The sequence below is a fragment of the Poromitra crassiceps genome (genome assembly GCF_964638095.1).
Source record: "Poromitra crassiceps genome assembly, chromosome: 3".
In the NCBI taxonomy this organism is placed as follows: domain Eukaryota; kingdom Metazoa; phylum Chordata; class Actinopteri; order Beryciformes; family Melamphaidae; genus Poromitra; species Poromitra crassiceps.
In genome coordinates this window covers 28,583,380-28,598,739 of record NC_139625.1, presented here as the reverse complement: position 1 = coordinate 28,598,739, position 15,360 = coordinate 28,583,380, and the positions used below count along the sequence as shown (strand labels likewise).

Genomic DNA, 15,360 nt, shown 5'->3' with positions numbered 1-15,360 from the left:
GAATGTATGTGTATTCTTATTTTAAGTCGTCTGCTAGATAACGACAGCGTTTTGTCATTGCAGGATTCTCACAAGGATCTTCACATCTGTGCAAGCTCAAAGCAACGTGAGAAGCGTCGTTGTATCCCGCAGCTTGTGCTCTGCCGCCCTGCGCCCATCCTCGGCCTGTCCCGCCTGTGTTTTGAAGCCCGTGGTCGGATACCTTGCCTTTTATTTTTACAAGTTGTCTTAAACTCTCATACCAGGGGTTTCTCAAAGTCTGAGACTGTGGGCTTCCCCTCAAAGGATGGACAAAGCCCCCCCCCCACCCTAACAATCATGATTATGTTATTTGATCCCATTGCAACTCAACAATTGAGCCAAGAATAGCCTGATATTACTGTTGACATATTTCAGACCACACACACACACACACACACACACACACACACACACACACACACACACACACACACACACACACACACACACACACACACACACACACACACACACACACACACACACACAAAGTCTGTCTGAAGGCATTTATCTGTTTCTGACTCTGAGAAAGTGGGAAAACAGTAAATTTACCCAAAACTACTGTATCTCTGAACTATCTCTTTAACCAAATCACACACATTTAATTTATTTTATGTGATCATCTCCTTTTGACAAATTATGTAATAACTAATGTAATATTTTTTCACTTCCATTCACTGGGCCTCCAGTGAAATTGGAGCCCCCCTGGGAAAACCCCTGACTTATACTTTTACCTATGCAATACCGTTATATATGCATTATGTACTTCTAAATTTAAGATTTGTGCTAGGTGCATGTGTATTTCTCTTTAGTCTCATAGTCTTCTTTTCCTTTTTGTAACCTATACTGCCTTATATGTTGTCGGTGTAATTTGTTATGTGTTTTTAAGCTCTTGCACCCCAATTCCAATGTGGTTTCTACTGCAAATGGTAAATAAACTGACTCTGACTCTCGGACTCTCCCAGCAGAGCCACATGGAGCCCGAGCTGTACAGAGCCCCCGCAGAGGTCCGTGGCATGACCTGTCTGGACCGAGAGGCATTCACCCAGACAGTTACTGTGCCAGCACTACGGGTGCCCAAGGGAGTCCTGAACAAAGTAGTGAAAAGCCTGAGGAAGTCAACCATCCAGCGGCCAAATGTACCGAGAGTGGTGCAAGATAAGGAGAACAGTGAAGTAGATGACTTCAGGTTAATACTGTTGGATCCCCACAGAGTGTCTTCTCCAGGTTCCTTCAGTGAAGCTGAGGCTGAGGCGTTGCGGTCGTTTGGTGTAGCTCAGGAGCTGCAGTACTATGAACTGACCCTGACCTACCACAACCTGAAGAGCGAGGAGGTGCTGGAGGCCATACTGCCCCAGGGCCTGGATATCACCTCTGGGTTCAGCCGGGTGGGACACATCGCACACATGAACCTGAGGGACCACCAGCTTCCATACAGAAACCTGATAGGTGAGAGGGCACTGCTGCATTTAATCTCTAAATGATCCATTTCTGAATAGTTGCTGTCTTATATTAGCTCTTTCAATGTGTAAAGAAGAAGAAAACACGAATGTCACTATTTTCCAAACAAAGCACTTAAAACACATATGCACTTATACGTACAGCTATATATATATGTATATGTATATATATATATATATATATATATATATATATATATACATACACATACAGACAGATCCTTTCCAAAAAATTAGAATATCATGGAAAAGTTAGTTTTTTTCCATGAATCCTTTCAAAAAGTGAAACTTTCATAGATTATAGATTAGCAGTTACTTCTCAGTTATGACTGACTCCAGCCTCAGTCCACTCCCTCTGAATCTCAGCCAAATTTTGTAATCGTCTTTGCTTGACAATCCGCTGAAGCCCATGGTTATCCATGGTATTTCCATGATATTCAAATTTTTTGGAAAGGATCTGTATATATATGCTGGACTATGGAAATCTTGAAAATGGCCAGAGCCGACACACATCTATGCTCCCACACAACTTTAATGGACAATGTTGCGGATGGACAAAGTTTGACCTCATGACCAGACTTAAGTTTTGCCTTTGTGCTCCATAGAAGTGTGCAGGCACTTTCCTTTTTCTTAAAAGTTGAGAACACCCATCATGAGTTTTACTGTCATACCAGCAACTAATTTCTAAGGCAGAAAATGTATATATATTTTTTTTTTTCAAAGGGTAGATGCTTGGTTTGGGAATGAAACGGTTTGCATCAAGATGGCCACCTTTATGTGACAGCACTCACACAAATGGATTTCTTTTTGATAAATCACATAATGTGTAAGTGGATATAGAGAGAGCTGATTCAATTTAGCTCTACTCATTGCCACTACTTCTCTGCTGCTCCCACTGTAGGCCAAGTCATAATGGACAAAAACCCCGGGGTGACCTGTGTGGTCAATAAGACAAACATCATCGACTCCACTTACCGCAACTTCAAGATGGAGGTGCTAGCTGGAGAGGAGAATATGGTTGCCAAAGTAGGTTAAATCGCAAATGTGCATCGATTTGATGTTACTGGCATTCATATACATAGCGGCCATTTTTACAGTCACTCTCTAATACATTCTGAACCTTTACCATTAAAGTTTTTCTTAAACAAGGGCTTGCTTCATTCTCTGTCCCTGCTGCAGGTGAAGGAAAATGGCGTGACATACGAGTTTGATTTTTCGCGTGTCTACTGGAACCCAAGGCTGAGCACGGAGCACCAGCGCATCGTACAGCTCGTCAAGCGTGGTGACACCGTGCTGGATGTGTTTGCTGGAGTGGGGCCCTTTGCCGTCCCGGCCGCCCGCTTGGGTGCGAACGTATTAGCCAATGATCTCAACCCCGAGTCCTACCGCTGGTTGCAACACAACTGCAAACTCAACAAAGTGGAGAGCAAAGTGAGAACCTTTAACCTGGATGGCAGAGCCTTCATCCAGGGGCCCATGAAGCAGGAGCTGCCCGCCTTGCTGAAGGGTAAAACCACCGTTCATGTGGTTATGAACCTGCCTGCCTTGGCTCTGGAGTTCCTGGATGCCTTCAGAGGCGTCCTGCCCCAGGAGCTCTCCTGTGACGAGAACCTGCCCATAGTGTACTGTTACGGCTTCTCTAAAGATGAGAACCCCGAGAAGGACATGGTGGAGAGGGCTTCCATCAGCCTGGGCTTCCCCCTGGAGGACCACTGCTCTGTGCATTTTGTGCGTAACGTAGCACCAAACAAGGATATGATGTGCGTTCGATTCACACTCCCCAAAGAGGTCCTCTTCAGCGGTGACCATGAACACACAGGTGAACATTCCTTTATGAAACAATGGGATGAATTGAGCTAGACAACCATACAACATGTTTAACCAGTTTGTTGTTCATCCACAGAACCTTCAGATGAACCGTCTCCAAAAAGACAGAAGTGTGAGGAGGCTGCAGATTAGATCATTCAACCTGGCACCATGAAGAATGATAGGAATAGGAAACATTTCAGTTTGAGTAACATTTGAGTTTTGATTTTTTTTTTTTTTTTTAACAAACTACGAGTTATACTTTTGCATTTATTGCAGATGTTATTGCATCTTGACATAATAAATCTTACTTAAAGAAATTAAATCCCTTTGTTCTCCACACCACAATGTATAATAGCCTTCTCATTATTAGGGATGGGAATTGAGAACCAGAACCATTTAAAACCAGTTCCAAATTATTCTGAATCGTATAGCTCAGAGTTGAACAATTCCTTTTATCAATGCCGGCATGTTTTTCTGACTGTTGCACATGCCCATTGCAAAAACGAATGCCACATGACGTCAAACTGCATCGACGCTGCTGGAAACTTGCAAGGATTCATGGCGGAGAGGAAGACAAGGAGCATTGTAATTTATTTTAACATGTTCAAATATTAGACTAGACATTCTACACTGTGTTCAGAGTCAAGAGATAATGAAGCAGCTGTGTTGTCGATGCTTAAAAGCTTAAAGGAACACTCTGCCCATTTTCAACCAGCTTTGTATCATTAGAACATCAGTAGTATATCAGAAAACTAAACTGTTTTGAAGTCTGTCATTTAATTTGACAGTTATTGAGTGTTAAAGTGTGGACCAGTGCTATTGGAGGTCTATAACCTATTTTACAGAACCCTTAGGTGGCGACAGTGCTCTCCAGGTTAACAGAAAGGCAGAGAAAAACAGAATAAGTCGTTGGGGAAACGGAAATCGCATCGCATCCGTATGCATCGATATGCATGAAGCCTTTTAACGTTAGATGTGCCTGCAGCAGGCAGCAGCCAATCTGCTCCCACAATTGAGCTCCTCCATGTCGGCTGCGACAGCCCATTCGCATGATCAGCCGTTATTATTCTCAACTGGAAGCATACAGTAGTAGCCGGTGACAAACACGCGGAAAAAGCTAGATGTCGCGCACCCTTCACAGTGCAGAGCAAACTTAGCAGAGAGCCACCTCCCATACAGGAGGAGTGTGCAGTTGAGGCGGGGCGAGGCGGGGCGGGGCGGGGGGGGGGCACGCAGAGCAGCACACAACACTGACCCAGACAGACCCAGGCAGCAGGACAGGGTTGGCAAACGCAAGCCAGAATATCCGATGCCCACCAGCAGCAAATCAAGATCAGCAAGAAGCTGCAACCAGCAGCGCACGCAGGGGCCAGCGCTGCTGGTTGCAGCTAAAAATATTATTCTGCCAAACAAAATTCCCTGGCCTTCACTGTTTTATTGAAGGAAATTATTTTTGAGGTGTGACTACATCAGAAAATTAGCTTCAGAGTCAGTGATGTGTTTGAAATGTTTAATTTCACAAAAGGGCCATTATCTCAGCTTCTAGAAAAAAACTGCTCTTTTTTGTTAAATCAAGCTATCTTCTCCGGCTGATAACTAAAGAACGGAAAATGATATCAATAAACCTGTTTTTGCTGATGATAGAAAAGAGTCTCATCGTTCTTTTTGCGTGTTCATTGTTTACATAGTAATATCACACAATATTCTGTGGGCCTCGAGAAATCACTGAAAAAAGCTCTGAAACTGGCACTGGGAGCGTCCGTTCTCCAAAAGTGGCTGGCACTCAATGAGTTAATAACTCATTAACTCAAATCAACTCTCAATAACTGTCAAACTAGATGAATGATGAATAGTTTGACAGTTATTGAGAGTTGATTTGAGTTAGTTATTCATTTGAGTTAGTGTGGACCAGTGATGTCACTGGTCCACACTTTAACACTCAATAACTGTCAAATTAAATGACAGACTTCAAAACCGTTTACAGTTTTCTGATATACTACTGATGTTCTAATGATACAAAGCTGGTTGAAAATGGGCGGAGTGTTCCTTTAAAAACCTACTTTTCTCCACACAGAAAGTTGATCAGGAATCGAAAACGAATCCGACCAATAAGCAGAATCAATAATGGCATTGGTTTCAATAAAATCTTATAATTTCCCATCCCTACTCATTATCCAGGGCTTGATGTATTAAGACAGGGTGTTCTGTTTCTTCTTCCGTTTCAATTCAAGCTGTAAAATAATGGACAAAGACTCTTCTTTTTGATTTATTTAAATATAAAACTAACACAAAATATAAAAAGCGCTGTACACCTTATGAGTCAGACCAGCCTGCACCACAACAGCTTTTGGCCCTCTACACTTCAGAGCAGTGTGGGACTTGTAGTGCAGAAAGTTCACTCCCCCCCCCCCTTTTTTCTTCTTCTTTTATTTAAAGGGCCATGTGATGGGCTATATGATCTTCATAACATCACTTTAAACATACCACAAACTCAAAACATTGCATTACCTAGTAAAAATAAATTACTGAGGAATGTAAAAAAAAAAAAACAGTCCAAAGGATAATAATGTAAGATATCAAGACAATAGAGAATCAAAAATCAAGTTGGTTCGGTATATTATGCGTGTGAAAGTTCACACGCACGTCCAACAGCCCACTGAAGGCGTCCTGGAGGGCTCGATGACACGCCAACTCCGTGGTGTATCCTCCAGCGGTGTCCTGAGGATCGGCAGCCCGCACGTGGTTCAGGTACCTGAGAACAGAGAGAAAGCACTGAGGCTTTATTTCTAAACAATGTGATTGACTGGCAGCTTTAGCACCAGCAGTATAGCACACCTACGGCAGCCTGCGAGCTAGCGAGTTTCAAAAGCAGTTCCTGTAAGTGTAACTCGAGTGCAAGTTTATTCTGCGTTAAATCCACACTCCAGTTATTTTTTCTGGCTCTCCAGGACCCCTTGCCCCTGTGTTGAGACCAAGACAGGTCTACCCAGTACCCACACTCAAACACCTTAAAGCCTCTCCCAACATGGCTCTATTAAAGTATTATAGGTGTCTTTTTATTTTTTAAGTGCTTACAGATGTAGCCTGCCAAAGCCCCTTTTCAGATTCTCAAGCAATGGCAGGAGTCACTGTTTATTTTCACTCTGAGTCAAAGATAGAAAAACAGTCAAGCTGTCAATTAAGTCTCTACTTGTCATCCTCACAGTGATGGGTGCCCCTCTACTTATGGGAGGGAGGCGGGGCAGAGGTTGACCTGTGGCCCCACCCCTCTAATCCTTCCTCCTCTCACACACATACACACATCATCTTAGGCTGTCAAAGACTGGGGGAGCAACCTGCACACACATGTGCCCGACTGGCTTCTCGTAGCATCGGACTACAAAGTTAAAAAAGCAAAGTCCTCAAGCAACTAAGATCCAAAGCAACTGAGACAACACGCAGCCTCGCCTGCCAATACCCCCCACCGCCCCTCCTCTGCAGAGTCCACGGCCCCGGCAGAGAGGTCTAAAGCCCTCACACGAGTCTGGCTTTGTGGCCCCTGTTCCTGAGAGCCAGGGAAACTTCAAAGTGAAATAGGAATCAAGAGCACAGACAGCCCTCTGTGATTTCTGTGCCCATTCAAGCTGCTTTACAGAGTAACCCAACACCTGTGGGGAGGCTCAGAGAGACCGTATGTGTGTGTGTGTGTATGTGAATGAGCTGGACGGACAGAAAGAAATTGGTGAGACTGCACACTGAGGCGAATAGATACATTTTCCTTTGTATTTGATGATTCTGGGAGGTACTATGGTCTTTTAATCTTAAAACAATCTTAATTGACAATTGTATTGAAACATGCTTGCCATTACGTCTGTGGCATAAACTGTTTACACCACATACATAAGGCATGAGGCGGTCTTGTGTAAATGTTGTGTTAAAGTGTTAAAAAAAAACAGTCATTTACACAAGTCAGCCTCGTGGAGTTTTAGAATAGACAGTGAAAGTGAGCAGAGCAACAAGAGATGGCAATCAGGTCGTCTTGCACACAAAGACCACTCATCATCAGCCACTAGAGAAACAACACACAAAGACCACTCATCATCAGCCACTAGAGAAACAACACACAAAGACCACTCATCAGCCACTACAGAAACAACACACAAGTTCAAAACAGGAGGCCCAGTGATTAATAATAACTTCATTAGGCCCACGCTGCTGGAGCCTGTCCTTCAGAGCACTTGAGGGAGGTCTTCTCATATAGCTTCCTGCATCAGATGAGTGCTATCTATTGATTATATTGTACTGGGCCTTTTTAATGGTGAAAAAAGTGGGCTATTTACGGCCCGGCTAAGTCTGCTCTTCCTGCTAATCTAATCCCCAAGCTACTCATGTGGTCATTCCTTCCAAGAAAGCTGAGAGCTCTGTGTAACTTTATACCTGCCTGCCCCTAAGGAGAGGGAGCAAGAGAGCCAAAGAGAACATGAAGGTGGGGGGAGGCTGAATAGTGCAGGTGGGGGGGAGAGGGGGGGGGAGTAGAGAGAGCAGGGAGGATATGAGGTGAAATCATCATCACAAATCCTCTTCTCTTAAACCAACCCTGTCTGCCCTCTGCTCACCCCTAACACTCAAGGTTACTTCAGTTCTGCTCCATTTACACAGCCGCTGTACGTGCATCTTCTCGTAAAGGCATGCATGTACGCACACACACACACACACACACACAACTGGCTCTAAATGTTTGTAAAGCCGAGAGATAGTCTTTTCGCATGACTGCACTTGACAATGCCTACGCATCAAGAGTGGCCTGATGACAACCTAGACGTGCAAAGGCTTGAAATGCATTCAATTAAATGTGCTGTTCTCTCTTAGAAAACCTGGCAGGCTCTTCACAGCGCCTTCAGTCAGAAAAGGACACACACACACACACACACACACACACACAGGGACACGAATGGCAACACACACACACACACACACGCTGCTACACAACTCAGAAAGAGAAACAGACAGTGAACACTGGCCTGTGCTGGGGGCTGGCGCTGCTGCTACTGTTTCAGCTTCATGTGTGTGCTGTGCTGTCGGTGCACTAAGTTAGACGTGCGCCTCTCTCCTCCACACCCTCCCACCCCATCATCCCCCGTCCTCCCCTTCTCTCGGAGGACCGGCCTGCCTTTTGTTCGCAGGGCCCTGAAACCCAAGCCGTTTCGGCCGGTAACATCTTTCACTCTCCGGGCCCCACTGGAGCATTAGCTGCAACTTGATATGGGTCTTTTCAAAGCCTGGTATTATTGGGTAAATATGGGTCACTTTGGACTGGTCCATTATGTCGCTTAGGGGGAGCGGGAATAGACTAGTGCAGGTGAGAGAGAAAACTGAATGACACGGTGTGACAGTGTGTGTGTCAAGACACTGAAATTGCCAGAATGGAAGATAATCTTCCTTACAGGGGTTTTCCTTTATTACACACACATGCAGAGTAATATGTGTGTATCCTGTGTGTCACATGGTTTCACCAGTGTTTTCTTCCAAAATTGAAAATACTGTGTATTCTTGATGGCAAAATGGATGATGGAGTGATCATGTTATTCTTGAAATTCTACTCCCAATATCTGTGCTGTCGTCCCTCTCTTTCAAATAGCCAAGAAGGCTCATGACTGCTCAGAGCCGACACCATTTTTCCACTTGGGTCTGGAACTCTGAATACCTGGGCAATGTCTCCTGTTAATGCTAATAATCATCAGAGATTTTCCCGACGGGACCTCAAAGTGTTCCCTACTCCCGTTGCCTGGAAAAGAGCGTGGAGCCCCGTCTCTAATTCAAAGTGAAAAGATAAGTGGCGAAATGTTCCGGCGGGTTCCGCGTGATTTCCAGCTGAGAACGTGTGGCTCCTCGTTGTGTTTGGATCAGCCGTGGAGCGGGCCAGCGGGGGGAGTCTGGCTTCTTCAGGGAAATAGCTGTGAGCTTGGGACTCCAGAGGGAAAGCAGCCTGGGTGTGTAGCCGATAGCAGAAGGCGGCGCTGGGCCCCTTGTCTAGACTCCATGTGTTGGCCAGAATTGGATTAAGAAGAGCTGCGGAAGCCCAGCCATGATGATGGAAAATAAAAGAGGCATATTAATGTTACAATGGCTACTTGAGAGAGCAGACACTTCATCAATATACAAAGCACAGGGCAGACAAAGGAGCAATCTGAATCTGTATTAAACAACGCTCACTGTACAATGATGTGGTTTGGCTGCATTCACACATACAGACTTTTGTACCATACAGCAGGTTCGCATAGCTTTCTATGGCAGTGGTCTTCAACATGGGGTCCACAGAGGTACTGCAGGCAGTTTGCCAATGTTTGTGAACATTTTTAAATTTTATTTTAGACAAAAATAATAATATTGAGTAAAGCATTAATAGGCAATAATAAGCTTCTTTTGATGAAAATTCTTTTTTTATAAAGCGAATCTGATGAAGCAATATGTGAAACACATTGTTCGCTTTTTGCTTTTTAAATGTAATCTATTGATAACAAGGCTAGGTTGGAAGATAGCATAATTATGGCCAGCGCGATAAAGCGTTCACGAGCAAATTGGACTGGACAAAGCCAGATATAGGGCCTGCTTGCGCTGGCCAAAAAGAAGTGTCAATCATGATATCCTGATGTGCACTGGATTATAAATGTTATTACAGGCCACGTTTGAAATGCAACACAATTTTATTTTATAATCGTAGTGGTCCCTGCTCTGTTTCTCTATCAACCCAGAGGTCTTTGGGCCGAAAAAGGTTGAAGACCCCTGTTCTATTGCGGGATAGAATTGTAAAGGGGCTATCTGTATGAATGGGCGAGTATGGAGTCTAATGGATGGCCAGCTGCTCTTACACTCCTCTAACTCCACAAATGTCTCAGCACTGACTTGAGACCAGGCCTCAGCTCCGCACCTGTCCACTTTCACAGCACCCTCTCTGATCCAGGGTCAGCAATTGTTTTCACAGCACAAAGGATCAGAGGGCTTTCCCAGTTCAGCTCATCATGAGCATGACTCACAACTCGAACAGGGTATGTTGACTTTCGGGCTGGTGCAGAAGCAAACTCTGTATTCTGTTGAATCGACACAGGCTGGAAGGAAAAATTATGTCTACATAGATAAATCAATAAACTCTCCCCTACCTGAGATTGCTCCAAGGACTGAAGCCTCATTAGCTATGTTTATTCAACCAAAAGAAGCTTAGACTGTTGTGTTGAATGCATCTAAAACAGTGGTTCTCAAAGTGGACTCCAGGGACCCCCAGAGGTCCTTGAGGGGGCTCCAGGGGGTCCCCAGCAAAAAGGAGGATAATTATTTTCACTATAATACCATCCATAAGTAACACAATGACAGAATGTATGACTATTGTGGTCATGGGTTTCCATACACGTTGAGTAATGAAAGATCTAAAAGCTAAAATCCTATTAGATGGAGGACCCTGGGACAAAATCTTAGTACCACAGGGATGACATATTTTTGTAGGCTTACCCCGGAAGGCCATGCGCTGCTGGTTCGTATTACTTTTTTAGCGCTTTCTGAAAATCGTGTAAGAAAAAAGAAAAACGCATTTACGCTTCAAAAGTCATGAAAGTGGTCCTCGTTTATGAAGATGATCTTGTTGAACACAAGCTTCACTGTTTCATAAACTTTTGTTGACCACAGACCTTATTTCATGTAGTCTCTCAAGTCAGACTCTCTCCTCTACATTCTTTGAATGCACCATCTGTACTTCACGCCCACAAAGGAAGTTGGGCGTGAAAACGCTTCAGACCGACTAATCACGACACATGTAAACAAACTGATGCAGGTGATTGAAGAAATATGAGCAGGTGTCCTGCCTTTTGGCTAAAGGCGGGACATCCCCCCCTATCATCGCTCATTAGTTTCTCTTTCCGTTTTGACCAACTTTCTCCTCTACGAAGTACAGATGGGTAGGCGGAGACATTTGAAAATTGCAGGAGCCAACGCGTCTATTTTAAGAGACTACCGGTATATTTCTAACCTGACACTGCCAGATAGGGGCCGGTATTGTTTTCAAAAACCAGATCTCGCAAGAGAATCCAGCTTGCTTGCACTTCCGGGTTAGGCATACGCACCAAGATATTTCATCTGCCATTTATTTTCTATAGACATTTCATAAAATGCTTATAAAAAATAGTTTGACTTTGTCAAACCAAATTAATCAGCTATATTTATGAAACAGGAGAGAGCATAGAACCTTTAATTCAGACCAAAACGTAAAAATAATTAAATAGTGGGTTAAAAAAAAGATTTTTCTTTTTTTTTTTCCGTCTGAGTGAAATGTTCTGGTCTCTCCTGATTCTAAATATAGCTGAATCGTTTGGTTTGACTAAGTAAAACTATTTTTATAAGCATTTTACAAAATGTCTATGGGAAAATAAATGGCAGATGAAATCTCTTGGTGTGCATGCTGAAGCAGGAAGTGACGTCAACTTTGCCTCACCATGGTGAGGCAAAGTTGTGGTCTAATTTATGTCAGTTTAGGGGTCCTTGACGTGAAAAAGTTTGAGAACCACTGATCTAAACAAGGGCAGGTGACACACACAGAGCAAGCTATATCCGCACAGAGGCTGTTCCATTCTTCTGAAAGGCCAGTCATCATGAGCCTGCTGGATGGCAGAGTCTGAATGTCCGGAAGTCTTCCTTTAGCGCTCCGCTCCGGCAGCGGTTGAGGATTCCTGGCCTGGGAATGAGGGGGCTGGAGGGGGGCGCAGAGCCACACACCTGCCAGATGATTTGTCATTATAGAGGGGTCAGCACTCAGCTGTCACCCCCTAATCACCCATCCCACCCCCTCGAGTCGCCCCCCGACTCCACTCCGCTCCTCCAAAAACACCCCCTGCATTCCTCAGGCGGCTCCAGTTACATTCGCAGCGCTGCTACCCCATCTGCCCCTCCTTCCTACACTCTGCCCTGAGAGGAAACTGTGAGACGCGGCACACTGACTGTATTGTGTGGAGATCTGCGTGTGTGTTTACACCCCACATGCATGTGTCTACACAACTCACATGCATGCGAGTACATGTTTATCTAAGGGCAACGCGGTTTGTACCTGTACCAAGAGCAAAACGATGGGCCCGAATTTTACCAGCGGAGAATGTGTGAATTGGTCCAGGCCTCGGTCCAGAAACAAAACCCCCGCAGTCAAGCCAAACACAGAGGACTCTCACAGGTATACTATATCTGTCAACAGCAGTCTTTCAGCACCAGGGGTCGTAGGTCACACTGTTTTCCATTGAATGCGGCTTCCTCTGGGACATGAGAGTGTGTGAGACAGATCCTCAGCCATTAGCCTACACACTGTCCACCAGATTATCTCAAGTTGTACTGTCTGTGTGTGTGTGTGTGTGTGTGTGTGTGTGTGTGTGTGTGTGTGTGTGTGTGTGTGTGTGTGCGCGTGTGTATGTACGTTATGTGTGTGTGTGTGTGTGCAGAGGGGGGCACTCAATGCAGTGACATCATATCCTCATGAGCCCATAGACCCTTTATCCATTATCATGTGTCTTATCATCACCGCTGACAGGCAGGGTTTGCTTCCCCACATCCCAAAGAGAGGAGGACGAGAGGGAGGAGGGTACGAGTAACACTTAGTTAAAGGGGGAATATGTTTAGAGTGTTAACAGAAGCATTGGGTGACACTTGACATTGACACTTATAGAAATGCATACTCATTTAGAGTGATTGACAATCTGCAAGCTGTCCTCAAGAAGCCAGCTTGTTGGTATCAGTGATAATGACTGAGAGCTACGCTTGTTTTGTGTCTATGAAAGACTGCATTGTAGAGGTGCTTACGATAAAGGCCTATTGTACTAAATGCCCCCAAATGCAACTTCACTTCCTGGTGCAAGCATCACCTGTCACTACTCATCCAGGGCTCTGTCGTCTTGGCCCTGCACCTCCCCTGTCTGACCTGATGGGGGCAGTAGAGGCTGGTCAACTGATTGGGCCACTGCTTAACACCTAACCACAGCCATAGGCTTGGAGAGCCATCACACCCCGCTGGCCACTTGATACAGGGAGCATCTCTCTCTTGTCTCCGGAGCTGCCACTTGATGACTCTGCCCCCCTGGAGAGAGGGGAGAATAAAGTGGACTGGAGAGGGAGGGAGAGGGGGGAGTGACATGACATCAGTGTCATCCTTAACCAAATGGGGCCATAAACAATGGAAGGACATATGCTGTCCAGTGAATGGCTGCGAGCACAAGGCACACCCATAACACACACACACACACACACACACACACACACACACACACACCTCGAGGGAGCCTTGATGGCTAGATGTAACATGCTGCGAATAGAGCAGCAGTACACTGTGGAAGAATAGTTTTCCCAGGAGGATTCACCTCCACAGGTATCAGTTACCAGATCACCTCAAGCACTGGGGAGAGGCAAAGAGGATTTCAATTAGGAAGAGAGCAAAGAAAGGGGGGATGAAGGAAAAAGAGAGAAAGAAAAACAAACACAAAGGCAGGGAAAGGTAGAGCGGGCGGGGGGGGGGTTGATAATTCATACATCATAGAGATGAGGTACCTCCTACCAGGAATTGTGCCTGGCCCCACAGCCCAGCCCCAAATGACGGGAGTTTGTTTTCTTTCCCCAGCTCTTAAGAGGGGAAAATGAGCCAGCTAATCCCCCTGTACATCAATGAGCCCTCTGCCCCAGGGGCAAGGAGGAGGGGACAGTGGCTCCAGTGAGCTGCTGTTTGTGTGTGTGACACAGAGACACAGGCGCAGTGCGTGTGCAGTGAGCTGCTGGTTGTGTGTGTGACACAGAGACACAGGCGCAGTGCGTGTGCAGTGAGCTGCTGTTTGTGTGTGTGACACAGACACAGGCGCAGTGCGTGTGCAGTGAGCTGCTGGTTGTGTGTGTGACACAGACACAGGCGCAGTGCGTGTGCAGTGAGCTGCTGTTTGTGTGTGTGACACAGAGACACAGGTGCAGTGCGTGTGCAGTGAGCTGCTGGTTGTGTGTGTGACACAGACACAGGTGCAGTGCGTGTGCAGTGAGCTGCTGTTTGTGTGTGTGACACAGAGACACAGGCGCAGTGCGTGTGCAGTGAGCTGCTGTTTGTGTGTGTGACACAGAGACACAGGTGCAGTGCGTGTGCAGTGAGCTGCTGGTTGTGTGTGTGACACAGAGACACAGGCGCAGTGCGTGTGCAGTGAGCTGCTGGTTGTGTGTGTGACACAGACACAGGCGCAGTGCGTGTGCAGTGAGCTGCTGTTTGTGTGTGTGACACAGACACAGGCGCAGTGCGTGTGCAGTGAGCTGCTGTTTGTGTGTGTGACACAGAGACACAGGCGCAGTGCGTGTGCAGTGAGCTGCTGGTTGTGTGTGTGACACAGACACAGGCGCAGTGCGTGTGCAGTGAGCTGCTGTTTGTGTGTGTGACACAGAGACACAGGCGCAGTGCGTATGCAGTGAGCTGCTGTTTGTGTGTGTGACACAGACACAGGTGCAGTGCGTGTGCAGTGAGCTGCTGTTTGTGTGTGTGACACAGACACAGGTGCAGTGCGTGTGCAGTGAGCTGCTGTTTGTGTGTGTGACACAGAGACACAGGCGCAGTGTGTGTGCAGTGAGCTGCTGTTTGTGTGTGTGACACAGACACAGGCGCAGTGTGTGTGCAGTGCACATACACCGGCGTAGTTATGAACACCAAATCAAAGCATGCAACCCTAGCCTGAGTGTGATCGCTTTACAAACCTCTGCGTAGGTCAGTGTGTGTTAAGGTATTAATAGTCAGGAGACGTCGCCTCACTCTCCGCTGCGTGTTGACCCTGTCGCCTGTAGGCCGTGACACAAATAAACCTGGTGGCAGGACAGGCTGCTATGCCCGGAGTTCCCTGCACACTGGTGTCTCCTTCACTGGCCTGCTTTGGCCTGGCCTCGTGTTGGGAGGGGAGCGCTGGCCCTGTCTGGCACACAGCCCACAGAGGAACAACAATAACAGTAAAAGCAGACCGCCTTTAGATGGCCAGCATACACAGCAGAGGTCTGTGACTCCTCTCTGCCCTCCTCTATCTACACAGCAGAGGTCTGAGGCTCCTCTCTA

The 15,360-nt window shown here is 46.0% G+C and overlaps 2 protein-coding genes across 3 annotated transcripts in view; one reads left to right on the top strand and one right to left on the bottom strand.

The window, feature by feature from the left end:
* Positions 1-77: 77 nt before the first annotated feature.
* Positions 78-3,606, top strand: trmt5 (tRNA methyltransferase 5). Its single transcript, XM_083632530.1, has 5 exons — positions 78-193; positions 990-1,470; positions 2,383-2,507; positions 2,661-3,300; positions 3,385-3,606. Exons 2-5 carry the CDS (start codon positions 996-998, stop codon positions 3,438-3,440), a joined length of 1,296 nt encoding a protein of 431 aa, XP_083488656.1. The 5' UTR covers positions 78-193; positions 990-995; the 3' UTR covers positions 3,441-3,606.
* Positions 3,607-5,643: 2,037 nt separating this feature from the next.
* mnat1 (MNAT1 component of CDK activating kinase) overlaps positions 5,644-15,360 on the bottom strand; it is a 46,109-nt gene continuing 36,392 nt past the window's right edge. For both annotated transcript variants that reach the window (XM_083632846.1, XM_083632845.1), the window contains exon 8: positions 5,644-6,042. In XM_083632846.1, the coding sequence (XP_083488972.1) occupies positions 5,883-6,042 (160 nt within the window). In that variant the 3' untranslated portion in view covers positions 5,644-5,882. The remainder of the gene's footprint in view (positions 6,043-15,360) is intronic.